At 42.5% G+C, this 21584-nt stretch overlaps 1 protein-coding gene across 3 annotated transcripts in view; it reads left to right on the forward strand.

Annotated features, from left to right (window-relative positions):
* The window catches only part of zfpm1 (zinc finger protein, FOG family member 1), a 91009-nt gene that overhangs the window by 3585 nt on the left and 65840 nt on the right, over nt 1-21584 (forward strand). The window contains exon 1 of one of the 3 annotated variants that reach the window (XM_023956001.2): nt 10213-13927. The exons of the other annotated variants lie outside the window; for them this stretch is intronic. Coding sequence (XP_023811769.1) covers nt 13921-13927 — 7 coding nt within the window. The 5' untranslated portion in view covers nt 10213-13920. Of the gene's footprint in view, nt 1-10212; nt 13928-21584 lie in introns of those variants that run through there. 3 annotated transcript variants of the gene reach the window in all.

Here is a 21584-nt window from a genome sequence, read left to right on the forward strand (position 1 = left end):
ACATTTTGATAGGAGAGTGCGGAGCGATAAGGAGTTTGTTGAGCTTTCAGGAGAGGCGGGGGCCACTCTCTGACCTCCACCATGTTGCCGAGGAGCCACTGCGTTGCTTTTTCCACGCTGACTGATATAAAGAATTCCAGCCGGGTCAGTGTTGTCTGGTTGAGTTTTGGCGCCACAGGCTGACACCTTTGTCTATGAGGACGGACGCCGCCATCCGGTTTTGCCACACGTGACTTCTGAGACGCATAAAAACCAAACGTTTGTGAGCCTAGCCTGTTCTCTGCTGGCTGGTGTGGGAAAAAGAACTGATGGTGAGGCTGAGAGATGAATTCATGCAAGCAAACGTCAGCGTGAAGACAGTGGTGTTCCTGCTGAGAATATTCTTTCAAGGTATATAAGGAACAGGAAAAAAATAATATTTGTCTATCTTTTTTTTTATCAATAGAACTTGAATTTTATTGTTTAGTTACAAAAAGATGAAAGAGAAATGGCAGAATTTTGCCGTCAATGAAAAATGTACACTTTTATCAACTGTTTTCAAACTCAAAATGGTCGTATTTTTATAAATTGCATTTTTGGTGTGGAGAACCTCACTGAAGTCTAACTTAAAAATATGCAGGACTTTTCTTGCAACATCCTTAGTGTAATAAAATCTGCTTATAAGCATCTTGGAAGCAAAAACCGAGCTGTTAAAGTAGAATTAAATAAAGTAAAGCTTTCCATTTTCATATGTATTTTTTTATTTCTGCCTCAAGTGGCTGTCGGAAGATCTGCCTGTGTTGGTTCTTCATCATCTGAGTTTTTTTACTCTCTGCTGCTGCAGATCCATCTCTCTGGTAAATTCACATGCAGATCACTGTTTGTCTGGAAGCCTGCACTCTGAAAATAGATTTTCTTAAGTTAGAAAAGTTTAGTAAAAAATGTAAGACAGATCAGAAGAACCTAAAACCTCCACAGTACTTCTTCTTTTTTACTTCACCAACAATGGATTAATTCCAGGCCTTTCTAGGGGCCATTAGTTGGGAGGAGAAGTGGTTGTTTTGTGCAGCAAATAGATATTTGTCTATGTCTCTTTTGTGCGTCATCCTCCCAACGGTTGTTGATCTTCCAGCCTGATGCGGCTCCTCTCTTTGATGGGGAGATACCGGGCCGGCGGCCCAGCTGAGCCTGGATCCCTGGGCTTATATTTTGGCGGTTAAGATGGGAGACACGATAAAAGTCGGGAATGATGGCAGCTGCTGATAAGAAGGAAAGAAAAAGGGGGAAAAAAAGAGAGGGAGGTGGGCAGATGGAAGGAGATGTGGAGAACAGTGCAGGGAGGGGGTGGGGGGGGTGGGATGTAATTACATGTCACTGCTGCTATTCTGAATGTGTGCGTGTCATATGCTTTTATTTGGATAGAAGATAATTAAAAGCAGAGGAGGAAAGGGAGTGAAGGAGTGCGTTTGGTGCTTTCAGCCGCAGAGCAGCCGGCTCTGCTGCTCCCCCGCCCCGCGCTGAGATGTTCGAGGCTGATAAGGAGGCCTGCTGATGATAGATAGATAAGCGCCTGCAGATCCTCGCTGCTGATTGGGTCTCTGTGTGTGTGTTTGTGTGTGCGAGCTGGGCTTCTGTGACATCAGCCGGAGGTCAGCATGAATAACACGCAGCTGAAAGCAAAGCAGGGCGCCTGTAGAGGCCAGGGGGAGGAAATCACCATGACCGCGTCCTCCTTTGCTTTCCACAAAACAAACTCTCTCTAAAACTTTGTAAAGGAACCGCCTTTTATTTTGAAAGGATGTCTGTGTGGAAGGAGGGTTTTCATGGCTGCACAGCAGAGAGATTAATGTGTTCTTTGTGAACTAAAAGGTCTAAAATCTGCACACGCTGAGGACTCGCGCAGCGCCTTGGTGGCTCTCCCCTGTTTGTTTCCCACCTTTTTTTTTTTAAACTCTTCCTTTGTTCTGCTTTTAGCTTGATGTGAACTTTGGATAAGCCGCGGGGCCCGATCTCAGGCGCAGATAGAGATGGCAGAGCGTGATTGGAGTTGTTATCAGGCAGCAGCAGAGGCTCCCCTGCAACAACAGCAGGCCCACGCAGGAGCAGCCGGGTCCAGGCCCGGCAATCAGTTCCAGTCCTAATGGGATTAATGTTGTTGTATAATTAGATGATAGGTGTGAATGCATTTTTCTCCCCTCTCCCCGCCTGTTACCCCCTCCCTGCTTGCTCTCCTCCCTAACAAGCGTCATCATTGATTAATTTAATTAAAAAATAATAATCAGCGGCTCCAGATTTTGTACGAGATTGTGCTGACATGTTGGGAAATATTGCTGTTAGTTGATGACTATCTCAGAGTTTTTTTGTGTGTGAAATTCTTCTGCAAGAGGCGCGAAGAGTGTTCAGGAAACGGGAGAGGAAGAAGAAGCTTCAGAAAGTGGCGCCATCAGCAGGACGACTCGCAGCGCAGTGATGTTGCTGACAGATATTAGCGAGTGCAGATGGTGACTGATTGGGTCTCACGGGGTGATGATTCTCGTGCCGACGATCAGATACACTCATCTAAGCTGCAAAAAAAAAAAAAAAAGAAACTTTTCTGCATAAACTCTGGTCTTCAGACAAACGTGTCTTAGGATAAGACAGCAGGTATCTGTCTTACATACTCTCATATGTGTATCCTTTGACTTTGCATGATGTGAAGATGTTTGCAGGTGTGGTTGCCTTCAAGGTTCCAGATGCCACCTGCGTGAAAATGGAAGTCTTTAAAGACCTGAAAATGTGTTTTTGGTGTTTTTTTAACATGCTGTAGCATTTTTCTCATGATGGAGGACATTTATGAGGAAATTAAGTTTAAAACCCAAATTTTATTCAAGAGCAGGAGTGTAAACAAAGGGATGATGGGAAATTACTGCACGGCAACAGTCCCGCCCACAACTCAGAGGCAAAATTCTAATGAACTAATGCTGCTCTGCAGGAACTAAGTCCTACGACACAGTTTGTTTGATTTTTGCTAAAAATGACATAATCATATTTTAAAGACCACGCTTTAAAAATAGATGAAATTATGATCAGAGTGGGTCTTTAAGAGCAAAAAAGAAACTTTGTAGTAACCCTAAAATAAGAAGGCGTTTGTAGAGTTTTGTATTTGGGTCTCTTTCCTGTCTGCTGCTGTGGAAGACATTTTGGATGTTTAGATCTGAGACGTTTGAAGCTGAGAGCGTCTGTGTTTGTTCATGGATGAGATAAGTGGGCATCACCACCTCTGGGACCCCGTCTGCTCGTCCAGCTTCGTGTGGAGATCTCAGGCTTCAAGATGTGATGGCGGCGCTCACGTGAACAAGTGCAGCAAATCGCAGGGAACTGTCAGTCGGGAAAAAGTTTTGGGAATATTCTAGTTTTTAACATTTTAAGCTGTGGCCGTTATGTTGGTCATGTGACTTGCACATTTCTGTTGTTGTCGGCAGTTTGAGACTGTGAAAATTGTTTGGGGAAAGCAGGAACTACTGATTTGAGTGGTTTTCTGCTCTGGTTGGAGGTGTCTGTCTCTCTGCATGAGTGTGCATGAGTTGGTGTGCGGTCGGAGTCCGAAAAAAGGGGGAAGTTGTCAGAGGAAACCCGGTTTGTGTTTGGTGTGTGGATAAGTTATTGCCCTTTTCTGCTGTTTACCCAGTGGACAGCCGGGCGGTGGATTTACGGTTCCTCGGCCCGGTGCGGTCGTAAACGCTTTGACCCTCGACCCGAGCGGCGGCTCTGTGGATGAGGACAGACGCAGAGCCACGGTAGCGAAATCTGTGTCCAAACTGTTTACTTAAGCAGTAATAACCTGAGCTCACAGTTATGTTAGTGTATGTTTAACCAAAGAAAGCAGACCTCCTCCTCCTTCTCTTCCTCCTCTTCCTTATTCACGACCCCATGAATGCAGGGAAACTCCAGCTCCTCCGGTCAGGATGACTCTGGACTCTGAGGATTCATGCGTCTCAGTGTGTCTTTAGGAGTCATTCAGTGTTATGACGAACCTCCACGGCGGCGCTGATAAGACCAGCCATTTACTCCTACTGTTCTGAGCGCACTGTTCTGGGTGTTAAGGCAACCTGGACAAACAACACCACCTGACCTGCTTTTACAGCCGCACACGCACACACACACACACACACACAATAGAAATGATAAATGCCACTGAAGCTTGAAGCTGGTTCCAGCTTTCCACATCTTTATTTCTTCGCTAAATGCAGAGTCGGGGTGTTTCAGGTCAGAGACTCCTGCAGGATGAAGAGCTTCTCTCACGTTAAGGCTGTGATTTTTGACCCTGCAGGCACTTGCAGGCCATCATCAGCGGCAGAAACGCCTCCTGGTGTCACCATCTGCGAAGCAAAAAGTGACGGAATATTTCACTCCTAACAGGAAATTGAGGGTTATTGCTGACACCACCTGCTGCCCACAGGTCTGCGCTCCTCCAGCTAAAAACAGACGGTTAACTTTTATCACTCGGAACGTCATACGCAAATTCAAAATAAACTTTGTCCACTGAGTCTGTTGACACAGAGATGAATTGGTCTCCTGTGTTCTGCTCCTGAACACACTGACCGGGCTGGAGGATTGGCTCCAGTTCAGCCAGACAGAAAAACTGAGAAAAAACATCAAAAATAGAAGCACATTTTTGAGTCAAATTGCTTTTAAAAGCAGAATGATGGGAAATATTTCGGAAAATCCTTTAAGATATGTTTAAGCCCCAATGGCTGCTCAGAAATGCCACTGTTCCACTATCAGGTATTACTGGGTAACTTTCACGACTACAGCCCATAAAGTGAGGCGGTAATAATGTGGCTGGGAAAAGACAAGTCTACCAAGCACCACAGTGTGAAGGTCAAACGGGGGCGGGCTACTGAAAACAGGGAGGGGACGTGGCCTCTAACTACCAGTGGCGGTTGGACATTAATGAACGAACATGAATGCTCTTGTGAAAGACAGAATTCTGGACTCACTCAACAGCATTGTCTGCTAAAGGTTACATTTTAATGCAGGCATAAGCTACGTCTGAATCCTCCCGACATGAAAAACGGTTCAAACGCAAGGCATTGTGGTCCGTTTTCACCAATCTAATGAGCTTCGATAGCTGCTGTTTTTTATTTTTACTGAGGCTTCTGGGAGATTTCTAGGCCACTGGATTCTAGAATTGTACATTCGAACAGCCCTACAAAATGCAAACGCACTATATAGCGCACTAAGTAGTGAAGGAATTTAGATACAACTATTGTTTTATGTAATTGGGTCTTATTGGACCTTATACATTAATTGTAGTCAATACAATTAAAAAATTATCACACCGATTTAGCAGAAATAATGAAATGCAAAAATAAAAAAACTAAGAAACAAAAACAGACACATTTAAGTCAAATTTGCTCAATTAAATATAGTAAAAGTAGAGTTTGATTTATTGCTTGAAAAGGAGTGGACAGAAGTGAGTTTATATAATCCCACCCCTAATGAGTTATTTCATTTTATAGTTTTGCATAGTTTTCGTAATCCGGTTCTGATCAGATCAATTCTTTTCAAGTAACAAAATCAAGTGCTTATTGATTAGAAACCATTCATTCATGATTTCATTAATCAGTCATGTGAATCCCACGCCATCTAACAGATATGTAATACTCATTAATTATCATCAGAATACAGTTTCATTAAATCCAGATGTCATTGCTCCACATTGCAAATCAAGTTATCAATTAACAAAATCAAGCCCTTATTGATTATCCCTCAGAAAGAATTCTTACATCTTTTCAGTAAACATGAATGATTCACACTTTAGGAGTTAACCAATATGTAAAAATCATTGATTATAATTTGAACACATTAAACCATAATCATTGCTACACGTTTCAGATAAAGTTATTTCTCAAGGCAGATAAACATCCAAAATATTAGTTGGGGAACATGACATTGTAGTAAAGATTGTTGCTACAATAGATATTTCTCTTAGATTGTTATAGTGTCATTATTTAAACCTTGATTTATGAAATAATTACTCCTTCATAGCCTACCCTTTTAATATTTATAAGTTCAGTGTACTAAAACATTTAAAGGTGTTAGGCCATCATTATTGTTACAATTTCTACTACAACTTCACATTCCCAAATAAAGACTACCTACCATACGTGCATTGTGAATAGAAGGTTTAGAAAATTATCAAAAAGAGTACACACTCTTACTTTGAAGGTTTGGAGGAAATGCAGCCGACTCTTTCAATTTAACTTGAACGGAACCTTTTGAAATGAGGCTTAACTTTTGATTAAAGCACTTGAAAGATAGTAGTAACGTGCTTTTATATAATATGAAGCGTTTTAGGTATTGTGATTAACATTTTTTGTTGATGCTCCATGTTGAGACTCATAATGTTAGAGATAGAGTTGGTTCAAGGCAGCAGGTGATGATGTGAAGCTGTTTGTTTCTCATCATTCTTAATTAGCGACGCGTGACGTTGATGCACAACGTCAATGGTGAGAAATTCGCCACGTGTGAAATGTTTCACGGAAGGAGGTTTGAAGTCCAGCTGCCATGACTCAACTTCAAGGCAGCGTCACCTGGAGAAAAAACAAACATTCACTCACACGTTTGGGAGATGACTGATCAAAAAAGTAACCGTGTATTGAGACATCATTTTCTCACCTCTAGTTGTGGATGCGGCTTTATTTTGCACATCTTTGATGAATGCAGGGGCGGGCCGACAGCAAACGCCTTGTGTTTTCAGATGCCCGAGACTTTCTGTCTGTAGTGTTTGAGGAGCTGCATGGAGGTGTGGCAGCTGAAATATTTAGACACAACCTTACTACATCTTTAATAAAAGAAATAAATGTTTAAGAGCCAGATATTAGAAAAATGTTATTCCCTCTTTTAATCTCTGGGATTATCCAAGATTTTTTCATTTCTGGGATCTTTGTAGACTCACTTTTCTGCACTGATTAGTGTTTATTTACCTTACAGACAGTAACTTTTCATTTAAAAAGTTGTTTCGTTACTTTTATACCCTTTCATCATTTTTTTAGCGATTAGTTGAAATGTACATAACTGGGGCTTTTAATTTGTTATTTAAAATACCATTTGGCACAAGCACATTCATCATTAAAAAAACATTTGTCAGCTTCTTAACGTAATATGTTGGCTGAAAAAAGAAAAGGATGTGTTGAATTATGATCAAAACGCTTAATTCTTGTAGCATAATTCACCACATCCTTTGCTTTTTTGCCACTAATTTAACTCGTATCTTTATTTTGAAACCCAATCCCACAACCCAGAGGCAAATTTCTAATGAACTGCTGTTGCTCTGCAGAAACTATGTCCTAGAAAACGACACAGGCTTTTTGTTTTAGGCTAAAAATGGCATAATCGTAATTAAAAGACAAATCTTTGAAAATAGATCAGAAGATGATCGAAGTGGGACTTCAATGGATTCGTCTTCCTGTTTGTGTCGTTTTAAGTTGGTTGGGTCCGTTAGTTGCATTAACTGCAGAGCAGGCTGACCCCATATGACCATCTTTAAATTTCTGTTCCAGAATCCAGTTTTTTGCCTCAATAAGGAATCAGTTACGGAATTTTTTTTATGAGCTGTTCAGATTCCTACAGTCAGTTTAAGTTTTTTTTTTACTATAAAAAGCTCACACCAGACTAGCCAAGGAATTGATGGATTAAATCTGCAATCATTTCAGCTGCAGTCCATCGTTTTCAGCAGCCTGAGGCGACTGTGGGGTGGGGTGGGGGTGGGGGGGGCATAACACCTCTTTAACCGTTTCCTAAATCTCTGTCACGTCCTTGTTATGGTCAACACTGAGATTGAATTAAAATTAGTTCATTTTGTTGAACCGTCTGCACAGAAACCAAAAAAAGTGAGGATTTGAAGGGAATCTTGCAGGATTGTGTGATGGTTGTGGCTCCTGAGCGTGTTGACCTGGACTGATGGTGGAACCATGAGGTCAGTCTGCAGTGTGGCGGTTGAGTTTATGTAGGTTTTTGTGCTTTTAATCTCATTTCTCCTTAAATTCCTCTCGACCCTCTGCTCCCTTTTTTTCCCTTTAACCTTCTCTCCCTCCCGCTCCCCTATCGCCCCTTCTTTCGTTCTATCTTTGCGCCCGCCACCCCCCCCCCCCCCCTCTCCCCCTCGTCTCCAGCCGGACCCCTGGCCTCGGCCAACCAGGTCCTGGCGCTATGATAATGTGGAAAGTTGAACTGGCCCCATTACAGCGAGGCTGATGCTGGGCCCGATAGCGCTGTTGATAATGGGTGCAGATAGCGCTGACACAGCGGTCCAATAGCATAGCCCTGCCTCCCCCACCATCGCCAACCCCCCCATTATCATTCCTGCCCACCGATGGGCTCCCAGAACGCTATCTCCTCTCCATTTCCACTCCTGCGACAGATAAGAATGGAAATACTGACTTCATAGCTGACTGATTAAAGTGTCTGCCTTTCTTGATAATACACAGATAAATTATGTTTTTTTTCTTCCCCTTCTCCCTCGCTCTTTCTGTCTAGAAAAGGGTGGGGCACAGCAGAAAGAAGAAAACCTTCTTTTCATTTCTTTATTCCTTTGTAAAGCTTTTTTTTTATTGGAGGAGGGAGACGAAGTGCAGAAAGGACGGCTTGAAAGATTGTGTAGCGGTCAGATTGTGTTACATTTGCAGATCCTGTGAAACGCCACAGTTGTGTTAAATCGGCACAGACACAAAGATCATAACAGGGCGGCTGTCTGGACCAGAGGCAGAAGAAAGGAAACTTGTATAACAGCCCTTTGAGCCGCTATAAAAGCAACAAAAGTGGTGGTGGGAGGAGACGTAGGTGGGTCAAATGGGGGGGTAGAGATGAGGAGATCCAGACGGTCCGTTCTCAGGCCGGACAAGTCATCTCAGCTGTACGCAGGTGGACCTTTTTACCACAGATCCCAGACGGAGTTGATCCCTGCATCCAAATCCTCCAACCCATTTGCTGTTAACCCCCCCTTAACAAAGTGTCACACACACAAGCAGAGTACAGCCCCCCCCCCAACGCACACACACCAGCCCTATCTCCCCCCTCTCTTATCTTCAGCTCTCCAGCTCTCTGTCTGTCCAACTGAACTTCTGTCCTCCTTATTCCTCTCACCTCCTCCTCCTTCCCTTATGTCGCTGTGCCCCCACCCCCCCCACCCCACTGAGTCTTTGTCAGGATTGGTGGATGAGTCCGGCAGCTGTCAGGGAGGGGGGTTTCAGGGCATCAACAAGTAACTTTGGGCCCCTTTTTTTTAGGTGAACGCTGATGTTGGCTCCTCACTGATGCTGCTGGTGAAAACGGTTTCCACAAAGACCTCCTCTGCTGAGCTCACACTCCTGGGGGAGGAGGACCAGGTTCAAGTTTAGCTGACCTGTGATTCACCTGCAGCCTTTTCTAAAGCGCTTTTATTATGAAAATCAGCTGTAGCCCCCCCCCTCCAAGAAAAAAAAAGCAGGACAGAGAGTTAGCCCTGCGTCTGATGTCCATGTTAAAAGCTCAAATATCTGGGAAATGATGGCAGCACTGTTCACAGTTAAATATTTTATTTTAATTTGTGTTTTTTTCTTCAAACTTGCTACTTTAAAGACCAACTCCAATTAAAATGGTGCTTTGGGTGTTTTTGACATCTTCTTGAAGCATTTTTCTCATGAAGAAGAAAAAAAAGAAGCAGACGAAAACAAGCGTATTTGTGATGTAGGTGCTCCAGTCGGCGGGCCACAAGCTTCCTGCTCCGCTCCATTCTGATGCATCGTTGCAGACCGATAGATCCATGTACGTCTTTGTTTTCCTCGTCTGAGCTGGAATCTGGATTCAAACCGTACGGCTGGGTAGCTCCAATACTGCTTACCATTTTTGTAAGCTAGCGAGAGAGAGTGTAAACAGATGATGGGAAATGGGGGCGGGCTTACTCTGCTCCATCAGTTCCTCCCACACCTCCCTCAGAAGTTAATTTCTAATGAACTACTACTGCTGCTCTGCAGAAACTATGTCCTAGAAAAAAAAACGGCATAATCAATATTAAAAGATCACAGGGAACGCTTTGAAAATAGATGAAATGATGATCGGAGTGGGGCTTTAATGTTTTAGGGCTTTGGAGTTTAAATATTAAGTGTTTACACTGTCCTAGAATCATTCAAGTGTGAAAATGTCCAGGGGCCTGTTTCAGAAAGGAAGTTCAACCAACTCTGAGGTTAAACTTGAACTCTGAGTTGGTCAATCGAGAGATTAACAACTCTGAGTTCTCTGTTTCAGAGAAGCTGATCGGAGTTAGGTCAATCAACTCTGAGTGGACTGATTCGGAGTTTAGCGTCCGCACCGCGACTATAAGAAGCCATTATCAATGGAGCGCAGATATCACGAGTCACCATGGCAACCGTGAAAAAAAGAGGTCTGCGTATTTTTCGCCAGCTGAACTTGACGTGCTGCTGCAGAGTTACAGTGAATATGAGCACATATTCCGGAAGAAAAGCAACACCGCTGCATCTGCAAAACAGAGACAGTTAGCGTGGGAAAACATAGCTGCTCAAGTTAATGCGCAAGTTTGCATTTAAATCATTGTTATAAAATATTGGCTGTAATAACTTTTTAAATAGCGTAAGGAGTGAAATAAAAATGGCGATATTTAGGTGTACTTTTGAAGTGTTATTCCTGGTGTAAATGCATGAAATGCTGCATAGTGTACAGAACCAATCGTGGGGAAAAATGCATTTAACGTCGGTAATGTTTAGAGGACTTTTTTGTTAACCTCCCCCTCTTGCAAACCTTGGTGAGTTTAATATTAATACATGCAATTGTGTTTTTAAAAGTGAACTTTTGTCTACCCTTGTATTGATCAAGTGGTATAGGTTTATATGGGATTACGAAATTAAGCAGTACTAGCAAATTGTGTTTCCTAAAAGTAATTGTTACATTAATCTAATTCAATGTCCCTGATTTCATTTTCATGTAGATGCAATCCTGCAGGAATTAAAAGAACATGGCAGCAGCTAAAAATGAAGTATAAAAACATAATTCAATCAGGTAAATTTGAGCATGTCATGGATGTAGGCTTTGTTGACAATATTTGATATATGAAACATCTACATATACCTAATGTTGTTTTCATTGTATATATGTAATTGACTGCAACGACAAACAGTAACGCTCAAACAAAAACGTATGGGGAAATGAAAAAAGATCGAGTCTAGGTCTCAAAATCCTTGCACAACGTAAATGTAATTCTCTAGGAATTAATGCAGCCTCCTCGTCTATTGGGTCCTCCAAAAAAGGACAAGCCATTCTTGTCACTTGTCTCTGTGTGACGGAAATTTGGGCAATGAAGGTTAAAGCGAAAAATACCGCTTCGTCTTTAAAAATGGGAGGGGACCGGCAGAAACCTTGAGTTTAGAGAATAAAACCTGCTCCCGACCAGGTTTGGTTCACAGCATAAGTAACCATGGACACTGACTCAGAGTATAAGTTACCTCTCTTTCAGAAACGGGTTTGACTTACTCTGCTTTCTCTGGTTTAACAAACCTCCCATTCTGAAACGGAAAACCCAGGGTTTCCCTGATTTCAGGGTTAACACACTCAGAGTTTACACTTAACCTCCTTTCTGAAACAGGCCCCAGGAGGACTTCAGAAAAGCAAACATGGATGGAGTTTCATATGCATACACTCCCCGCGAAGGGGGGTCTAAGGGCAGGGATGCAAGTATAGCTTAGTCAGTTTGTTAGATCATTTTAGTATTTTCCTATTGAACTCTTTGTATTCGTGATCCTTTTGAGTTCATGTTTTACTTCGAAGCCCATCGAGACGACTGTTGTTGTGATTTTGGGCTATACAAATAAAATTGAATTGAAAATTGAATTGAATAGTTTTTCCTTACAGAGAAGGAGGGTCTAGTTTAGTTTAGCTGTTATCTTTTGAATTCTATGACATTGTTTTTTATGATTCATGTTTATAACACAGTTACCGAAGCCCATTGAGATGACTATTGTCGTAAATATTTGGCTATATAAATAAATTGAATTGAATTAATTGTCCTTGACTGACTTACCAACCTAAAGTCCACGTTTTGTGTGTTCAAGATGCTTGAAGTTGAACGTTCAAGCAGAAATCAAAGCATGTCTCGACTCTGAAAGTTAACCGATGTCTTGATGTGTAGACCAGAGGAGAAAATGTGACCCAATTTGATTAACAATTTAACTAGAAATTAATCATTTTTTCTAAAAACTTTTGGAACTTGATTTTTAAAACAACTTATTTGATCCTGCTTTCCCTGAAAAAGAGAGCAGGAAGTAAGTTTAAAGGACATTCATTCATGGGTTAGATGAATAGAGAACAAGGCGAGCATCTATTCAAAGCCAGGTTTTTGAAGAGCAGCACTTTCTGTAAAAAAGTTATCACAGGAAAAAAGCTTCATAGTGGAGTGGAAACTCAGTCAGAGAGGTCAGAGGTCAGAGGAAAGAGAAAGATCTTTGTTGTGGGGTAACCATGGTCTCCTCTTTGAATTTTTTTGAAAAAAATATTGTTTGTTTTGAAGATTTGAGAAGAAATCCCAGACCTAAATAAGCAAAATTAATTTTGATGGGAGCACGATCCTAAATCTGGTGTCTCTTAGACCGTAGATGAAGGTGAACCTGATTACCCAGGGCTGGACCTCTGTGAGCGGTACAGGTGAGTGCAGGTGTGCTCCGACCACACGGCGCCTTTGTCTCAGCTCGCGGATTGTAACCCCACCCTCGCTCCCGTGGCCACACGAGAAGCAGGCCAGCTCGTGTTCTGGTCATCCGGCTCGCTCAGACGCTGCGCTCTCCGGCGGGAAGCGGCGGGATGGAACGGCACGTTTGCTGGGGCCACACTCGCTGACCTTGATAGATTACAGCCAGAGAGACTTTTTCTGTCTAACACACAGCAACGATAAGTCTGCGAGCAAAATAGTTTTTCCCTTTTCTCAGAAATATGGCTGCAGTGTAGGCTGGGACTAGATGGTGTGTGTTTGTGTGTATGTGTGTGTGTGTGTGTGTGTGTGTGCCTCCACCAGCTAATCTTCCTGTCTGTGTCTGCTAATAAGCAGCTCCCCTCCCACCTCACCAGATCACTTATCTAAATATATTTTCTTTCTCTGGCCACAGAGTCTTTAGTTTATGTGTAACCACTTCTAACACCGCCGAGTTTTACACTTTAACCAGGCAGAGGATGCGGAAAAATCCCCATAAAGGTTAATTTGATACCAGAGTCCTTCTTTGGGTTTTTTTAAGGGCAGATTTTGTTTTGTTTTTTGTCCTGAGAGTCCACAAAGAGCGGGGAGTGGAAGCCTGAGAAAGAAAGAGAAGAAAAAAAGCGCAACAGTGATAAAAAGCCGAGATAGGAGAGTGGCTGCCTTGTGTAGGAGTTTATATCAATGTTATCTATCTGTCGTTTTTTCACTCTGCGAGCCCTTCTGTTGTTTTTTAGGCCTTATCTTGCTCCAGCAAAATGCCAGGAACAAAAAGGGGAGAAAGAAAGAAATTACCGTGCAGATTATTCATGGGGGTTGGCTGATAAAATGTTGACGCAGAAATTAAGACCAGTACATAGGACCCCCCCACACACACACAAACACACACACTAATGGTTTTGTGTGGTGCATTTTGTCATTCTTACATAAAGGTTTTTGTACGGCATGCCAGCTGAGTGTTGATAATTTTTAGCCGTTGTTTGCTGTTAGCAGATTAGAGCTCATTTAACTCTTTATGACACCCTGACACCATTTCATTACATGCACACACCGGCGTGCACGCTCACATCCTGGCGAGCTCAGATAAGCCGGCCTCCGTCTGTCAGAAGCGGAGCGGCACAGGTCTGGGTTTCCACAGTGACGGACCCGAACGTCACCGCCGACAGCTGAGGAGGGAGCCAGGCGCCCCGACGGTCACCTCACGCCAAAGACCGGCAGTGCACAAGATGACAGGTGGCTCGGCAGACCCCCCACCCCAATCACATCTAAATTCCACATGTTGTGCTTCCAAAGTCCCTCTAAAAGTGGTCTTTTAATCATGATTATGCAATTTTTTGCAAAAAACCCCCCCAAAAAGTCATTTTCTAGGACATATTTTCTCCCGAGTGGCAGGAGTTCATTAGCAATTCCACCATGAATTGTGGGTGAAATTGTTGGTGCAGTTGTTGTTCCTATCCTCCATCTATTTACACCCTCTCCTGCTAGCTTACAGCCCTTCACACATGCCCAACCTAACAAAATGATGAGTAATATTGGAGCAATCCAGTCCTACAGTTTTGATCCAGAGGCCAGCTCAGAGGAAAACAAAGACGTACAGTACATGGATCTATGATGACGGCAAGTGGAGGCATCAGAATGGAGCAGAGCAGATCACCATTCTTATCAGATAGAAAATAAAGCACTGCTTATGGTCTTCTAATGTTTCACGAACTTGAGTGAATTGCCAAAGATTAAGCTATAGAGTTTGAAAACAAAAGGAGCCTTTCCCACTGTGGATCATCAGCCTTCAGCTTCTGTTGGACGTAACAGTAACACCTTCAAGATAACAGTCAAGTTTCTATATATGAGAAGGAGGACGGCTCTGCAGAGATGGAATCACAGTAACAGTCCAGTCAGTAATCTGACTGCAGCCGTGTGGATCAGATGAAGAACCTTCTGGGAATATCTTGAGTAAGAAAAGAGCTGCAGTGATTCAGCTGGCTTGTGATGAATGCATGAACCAGTTTTCCAAGGTCGCTGTGGGAATGGCAGTCATACCGCTGTGGAAAAAAAAAAAAAACCTCACTCAAAGGTTTAGCAGCTTCTTGGCATTTTGCTACAATCTTGAAAAAAGAATTGACAAAGTACCAGCTTTAATTGTTTTTTTAAATTGAGCTTCTAACGTTTGAAATGTGAAGCTGATTGTCATCAGCATAGACTTTAATGACGTCACAGAACTTCCTGTGTGTCATACCAGAGGGCAAGCGAACGTTCATGATCGCCAGCAAGACATCACTACGCTGTACGCCGAGTTAATTCATTTAAATCTGAGGCACAATATGGTCAACACCTGCGGTGCTTCTGGGGCCACAACCGGAAAACCAGATCATGGATATTTTAGATTGCTTGCAGTCATTGGGGAGAAACGACCAAAAACTTGTTGATTGAGCGACGGGAGGAATGACTGGTGAGACCAAATAAGAAGGACTAAAATGATCTAGGCTTATCTATAAGTTTGCTCTCATCATTTGGTCAAAGGTTAATTAGAATCTGTAAAATTGAGCTAAATACACACTCGTTTATGCATTTAAAAAGTTGATGGTGTAAATATTTTGGGAAGTGAATCTGAGGATTTTTATGTTATAAATGTGATTATTATTGTTTGCTTTATCTGCTAGGCCATAGTCATGTGAGTGAGGCTGATGCATGTGTGTGAACATATATGTGCTGGATGGTATAGTGTTAGTGAGCAGCAGTGAGTTTTTTGTATCCCTTTGTGTGTACAAATATGCAAAGACTACTTACCCTGGCTGTGATTACTGCAACGTCTAGTTTTTGGGGACACTGTCTCAACGTCACCAACCCATCCTGACATAGACTAATTTTGTGCGTCTGGATCTTGACGTGGTCTGATTTTGTGCCTCTGTTCTCCTGCATTGTATTATCCAGGTGACAGAAGCAGCTGGTTCCACCTTAAATTGGCCTTTCTTTAGATCAGGGGTCTGCAACCTGAGTCTCATGAGCTACACCCCTCCATTGTGGCTCTCTGGTTAAAGAAAAGTTTTTCATTTTAGAAAATGACTGTAAAGTAAAACGTAAGTTTAAAAAAAGGATAAATAACTATAACTTTACTCAAATCATTCACAAACAGTTAAAGGACAGTACCTATCACTTTTTTTCTTCAATTTCTTTATTTCTTTTTCACAAATCAACAAAAACAAGATATTGCACAAGGTCTAATACATGGGGAAATGAAAGTTAAGGACAGTATCTATCACAAGTCAGACTAAAATATTTTCATAGATTTTTCTGTGCCATGTAGTAAAGAATATCATTTAAAGGTCAGAAAACACAACCAAAATTAAGGCGGCCTGGATTATAAGGCTAATTTTTATTTTTGATCAAGTTAAAGGACTTAAAGTGACTGATTTCATTTACGTAAGTCATATTCGTCATCACAAATGGTAAAAAGAACTTTTTAAAATCACTGCTTACATCACACTATATACGACTACATTGAGATGAACTTATGTGTCTTTTATTTTGAAAGGGAGTCATGTGAACCTCTGTCAAAAGCATTGACTTGTAGACTATTTTCTCTTTGTTTTATTTATGCCAAAAAAGCAACAGTTCATTTATATAGTAACATAGCATGAACACAAATCTATGTTTTGTTATTGTCAAGAATGAACTAAGACTTTGTGGCTCCTGCTGGGCTTTGGTCAGTGTGAAATGGATCCTAATGGCTCCTTAAATGTTGACGGTTGCAGACCCCTGCTTAAGACACTAAGGATCTATCCGGTCAATGTTTTATTATTTCTTGCTGACAGGTTACAGGATCTTTAGGCCTGTAATATTCCCTAATTTCATGTTCACTTGCTCTTTGTTCCACCATTGTCCTCCAGCGTGGCCAGTGGGCGATCACTGATGATGTCATTGCAACCTGTTCATACCCTTAAAAATGTGAGTTTTTTTAAGCATTTGTAATTGTAATAAAGTCCTTATTATAAAATATGATGATCAGTTAAAAGAGAAGTCCATCGTCAGGGCATTTAGTACTTTGATCTGTATATAAATATTTATTTGTACATGTTTCTACTGTTAGGATTCTTATGAAGAAGTTTGGATTTCTGCACCATCTACCTGCTGAACCTTAGTTTTTCCTGCCATTTTGGAATTTTTTTTGTTGCTCCCTAATAAGAAGTTACCTTTCATAAATGTAGAAAATGTAACTTGTTTGGGATCTGCTTTTCTCCTGCACCTGATGAGGTTACATAAATAAAGAGAAACCGTCCTTTTGTTTGTGGGGCTTTTATTTTGAAAGCTGACAACTTTAAAAGGTTAAAAATCCCCAAATTTTTAAAGTGGCACAGAAACTGGTGTCATTTTTGAGTCTTTAGAGTCATTTTTATCCAAAGAACAAGCAGCCAGCTTACCTTTGAACTAAACCAGAGGATTTCAGAGCTCCTATTAGTGCATAATAGTTTTTTATGGTATTTACAGAGTTGAGCTTGCAGAAGCTTCAGACAGGGTGGGGAGGGTGTAAATACTTCCTGCTACCGTCACGTGTTTTACACTTAAACTCTGAACCGTGAAAGCTCTTCTGCAGGAGGACGGCTGCATTTTTAATAGCAATTTTATTCAATAATGGGCTGCTGGCTTTATCGGGATGGAGAGGGTACCTGCAGAAATCCATAACTGAAATCAAAGGAAACCGTTGGAAGATTAATGAAGTGAAAGAAAATATGATAAACCGTTAATTTAATGCTTCTGCAAAGAGATTGTGCGAGGTTCTAGTTTTATTTTCTGAGGTTAGATTTTTATGAGCTGAGATTAAGATCACATGAAGGGAGAAAAAAGGGATTTAATAAGCCGTAAACTTGGGACTTTGTTAGACATTCAGCAGGAATATTTGAATAAAGTATTTGCGTCTCGTTTTAATCATGCTTGTGCAACATAAAAAAGGCTAGGGACGTGTCGGACTGTGGTTTCCTCCATCCCGCCGCGGCTTTGCCAGCCTCACCTCTGCACCATCCCTGCACCGCCCCCTCCATCAGGTCCTGTCGTCTCTGTATTAGTATTAGCAGCAGCAGTGTCCCCTGAAGTAAAACAATCTGCTGTAATCTATCAGTGCCTTATCGGCCCTATCTGAGAGCTGAGAAAGCCGGGGCCGGGGCCGTGGCGCCGCTCTCCGGAGCTGATAAAGTTTCAGAGTTCACCAATGATGAATGTTAAGAAGCTGCACCCTCGTTACCGACGATGTGGACTTGTGTGGGAGGGAGGGGGGCTGGCGGAAAGGGAGGGGAAAAAGTGCTGGTGGGTGTTTTGTTTCCCTCTTTTCCCATTAGGTCTGCTCTTGTCTGGACTTTAACCTCCAAACTTCTCCTTTTTTTTCTTTCTCCTCCTTTTATTCCCCCCCAAAAAAGCCGTGTTTGAAGTTTTGAGGTTGGACATCTGCACGTTTCTGCTCACACTCCTCTGGTTGGGGTGGAATAATTAGGTGCTTTTGATGTTTGCTGAAGAGTTCCAACAGTTAAACTTTAAAGAAAACAACGTATTTCAACATTTTGTGGAGCTCATCGACAGCTTTTTATCTTCATCAGACCATCGGGCCTCAAAGTCCCTCAGATTATGATCCAGAAGATAAGAAAGGCGCTTCACAAAAGCAATGAAGTCCCAGATAAAGAATTGATTAGTTGGCTGACCAAAGACTGCTGGGCCAGTTTACAGAGGCCATATCTTTTTACACCAGTGCTCTTTAGAAATGGCTTTTTGTTTGAGGGAAAAGGCTGTTGGGGATTTGAGGAGCAAAGACAGAAACGAAGCTGCTGCAGGACTGAAGCTTTCCAGCCGCTCCCTCCCCTGAAAGTGCGGGAGTGACCCGAAAGCGTTTCAACTCCACCTTCTTCAGACTTTACCCTCTTCAGATGGTCGACATTGAGTTTGGATTCTGATGTTTCTGAACGGATATGGCTTCAGAAACATATATGACCCACTAACATGAAAATTGTGTTTTTATCATGCTCTTAGAGCCTTTTCCTGATGATGGAGGACATTTATAAAAAAAATTCATCTTAAAATTAAGCTTAAAATAAGCTTATTTGTGATGATGAAGACACGCTGGGCGGGGCACAGGCTCCCTTCTTCACTCCATTCCGACACATCCACCTGCAGACCAATAGATCCATGTACGTCGGAATCTGGATCCTAACTGAACGGCTGGATAGCTCAGATATCGCTCGCCATTTTTGTTCAACACTAATGTTAAATGGGGGGGTGTGAGGAGTCTGTATGCTTGTGGGAGAGTTTCGAAACAGATGGATAACAGGAAGTATGGGCGGATTTACTCCGTCCCAACAATCCCGCCCAAAACCCGGAGGCAAATTACTAATGAAGTAAGTAATGAAGTAAAGCCGCTCTGCAGAAACTACACTGTATGTCCTTGAACGCGACAAGTTCTTTGATTTTTGGCTAAAAACGTCATAATTATAATTAAAAGACAGCTAGGAACACTGAAAATAGATCAATAGTCCATTTAATGGTCCAGACCAGCTTATGCGCTTCAGGTGGTAGATAAAAATCTGCAGTACTTATTGTTTAATTTTGTTTTATAAAATATTTTTTTTTTACATTTTTGTTTTTAGAATGGCAAAAATTCTCCCTGTAAAACTAGTGAATTCACAATCGTCTTAACTGAGTTCTAATTTAAAATCGTGAGTTCTGACTCCTCCAACTCAGTGGCTCTATGGTAGAGTGTGCGTTCTTAGTCAGTTATAAGTTCAAATCCAGAATCAAGTCATACCAAAGACACTTTAAACTGCCTATCAGCTTGACACCCGGCATTAAGGGTTGGATTGGGGGGGGGGTTAAACCACTAAATGGATCCCGAGTGCGGCTGTGTCTGCAGCTCACCGCTCCCCCAGGTGAGGGGGTCAAACACGGAGAACAAATTTCCCGATTGTGACAACTAATGTGGCTTCAATTTAAACTTTAAGGCTATGGGTGACGCCTGTCATTCATGCAGACATATCGTCCTCCATCACCCCCCCCGTAAACCCCCACCACCTCATCTGTGCTTCTCAGCTCAGCTCTAAGGGAGATGAAAAATGTGCAAAAAAGAAAGAGAAAGAAAGGGAACAAATGTGATCGCTACAAAGTTTAGGAGCATATAATGGCAGTTAATGCGTGGCGGGGAGCGAGCAGCTTTGTTCACCAAAGTGCCGAGCTCCTAATAGAATCTGATAGACAGACGCCCATCTCCCCAGGCCTGTGTGGGGATGGGGGGAGGAAAGGGGGGGGGGGTCCTCTCCTTGTCTTACCGTCATTCTGTGAAGGAATAATTTGTCAATAATTGGCCGTGTCATTCTCGTCAAGACAGTTTGATAAAGCAGCAGCTCTTCTGGGGCCGGAATGGGGAATATCTCCAGAAATGGGTGGGGTGGGGGGTGGGGGTGGGAGGGGCACAGAGAAGGCAGCATGTGGCAGCAGATCTGAGACGGCGATAGAGCCATTAAGCGCTTTAGAAGTATTTTAGCTGAATTCACACAAAGCAGAAATAGATAAATAAATAATGAAAGGGGGGAAAAAGTGGAACGTCAACTGTCAGGGAAGTGATACAGACTTTAAGAAATCATTTGAGAGGCTGAAAGATAAAAGATTATCCCTCTTTTCTGCCAACTTATTGCCTCCTCAGCCATCGCCGAGGCTAATTCGCTTACTCAAGCAATCATGTGGGCACACAGCGTCCCTGCGTGTGTGTGTTTGAGAGTGGCACGGCCTTCAAAGAGCAGCCGAGAAGTGCTTATACCAGCAGCGGTATATAAACTTTCATATGTGTGTGTGTGTGTGTGTGTGTGTGTGTGTGTGTGTGATCCTCCCTCATCCACATCACTCAGCAGCGGACAGCATACATTATCTGCTCCACTGTAAGGAGAAGAATTCTCCACAGATACACCCGAATCCCTGTTATCTGAAACATCTGTGGACGGCTGACACTCATCTGATTGGCTAAATCCGCCCGGGCAGCAGCATTCCTTTAACCCCCCTCCCAGAGACCCCCCCTCTGTCCTCATTCTGCAGCTCAAACCTAAGAAACAAAAACAGAATGGTGGCCGTGATAATCCGGTCATCCTCCCCCCGGAGACGGCACGCGGAGGAGATTTTAAATTTGATTTCCCCAAAACTTAAAATAATCCGCTGGGGTGTGAAGTAAAGAAGCAGTTCACCTAAACACTGTCTTTGCCTCTGTGCTGACATTGATTGGTGGAGGAGAGGCTGCAGTAAAGGGTTATAACAACTAGCGTTGCCACAATTAGAAAAAAACAAAACAATTACTGCACCATAGTTTAAGAATTTAAATTTAAGAATGATTTATTATTTATTGTGTTATTGCATTGCACCATCCTTATTATGCCGAATCCGTATTGCTTTCCTACCCGTACGCTTCTCCCTATCCCTACATTTATCCCTCCAAGCAGAGAGATTTGGAAAAGTCAGTGTCTTCAAATTTGGACGTTTTTACCGCTCGATGAGTTTCATGCGAGTTTCTCCTCATCACTTTACCGCCGGAGGAACAGCCAGCTCTGAGTCGCCACGGGTCCTCCGTAACCCTTGTGCTATCCTAGGCACTTTAACATTGGGAGTTGGGTCATCTAGACCCACTAGACAGTGCTCTGAACCTTTTTTCTTCAATGATTTCTGATCTTCACTGGTGTCCATGGATTACATGAAATCTTTCCACCTTTATCCACCTTTGTCATGGTAGGGAGAACACGTCAATGTAAGGGTGGGGTCATCTAAGATAGCACAAGGGTTAAACAAACACTTTTGGACACCACTACACCTTCAAATGTCACTAAAGTTGGAGCAATAGTGTGGCTCCGCCCTCTGACTCCTCCCTATTGCTCCAATA

This window comes from Oryzias latipes, chromosome 6, assembly GCF_053564925.1.
Source record: "Oryzias latipes strain Hd-rR chromosome 6, Olatipes_Hd-rR_3.1".
Taxonomy (NCBI): domain Eukaryota; kingdom Metazoa; phylum Chordata; class Actinopteri; order Beloniformes; family Adrianichthyidae; genus Oryzias; species Oryzias latipes.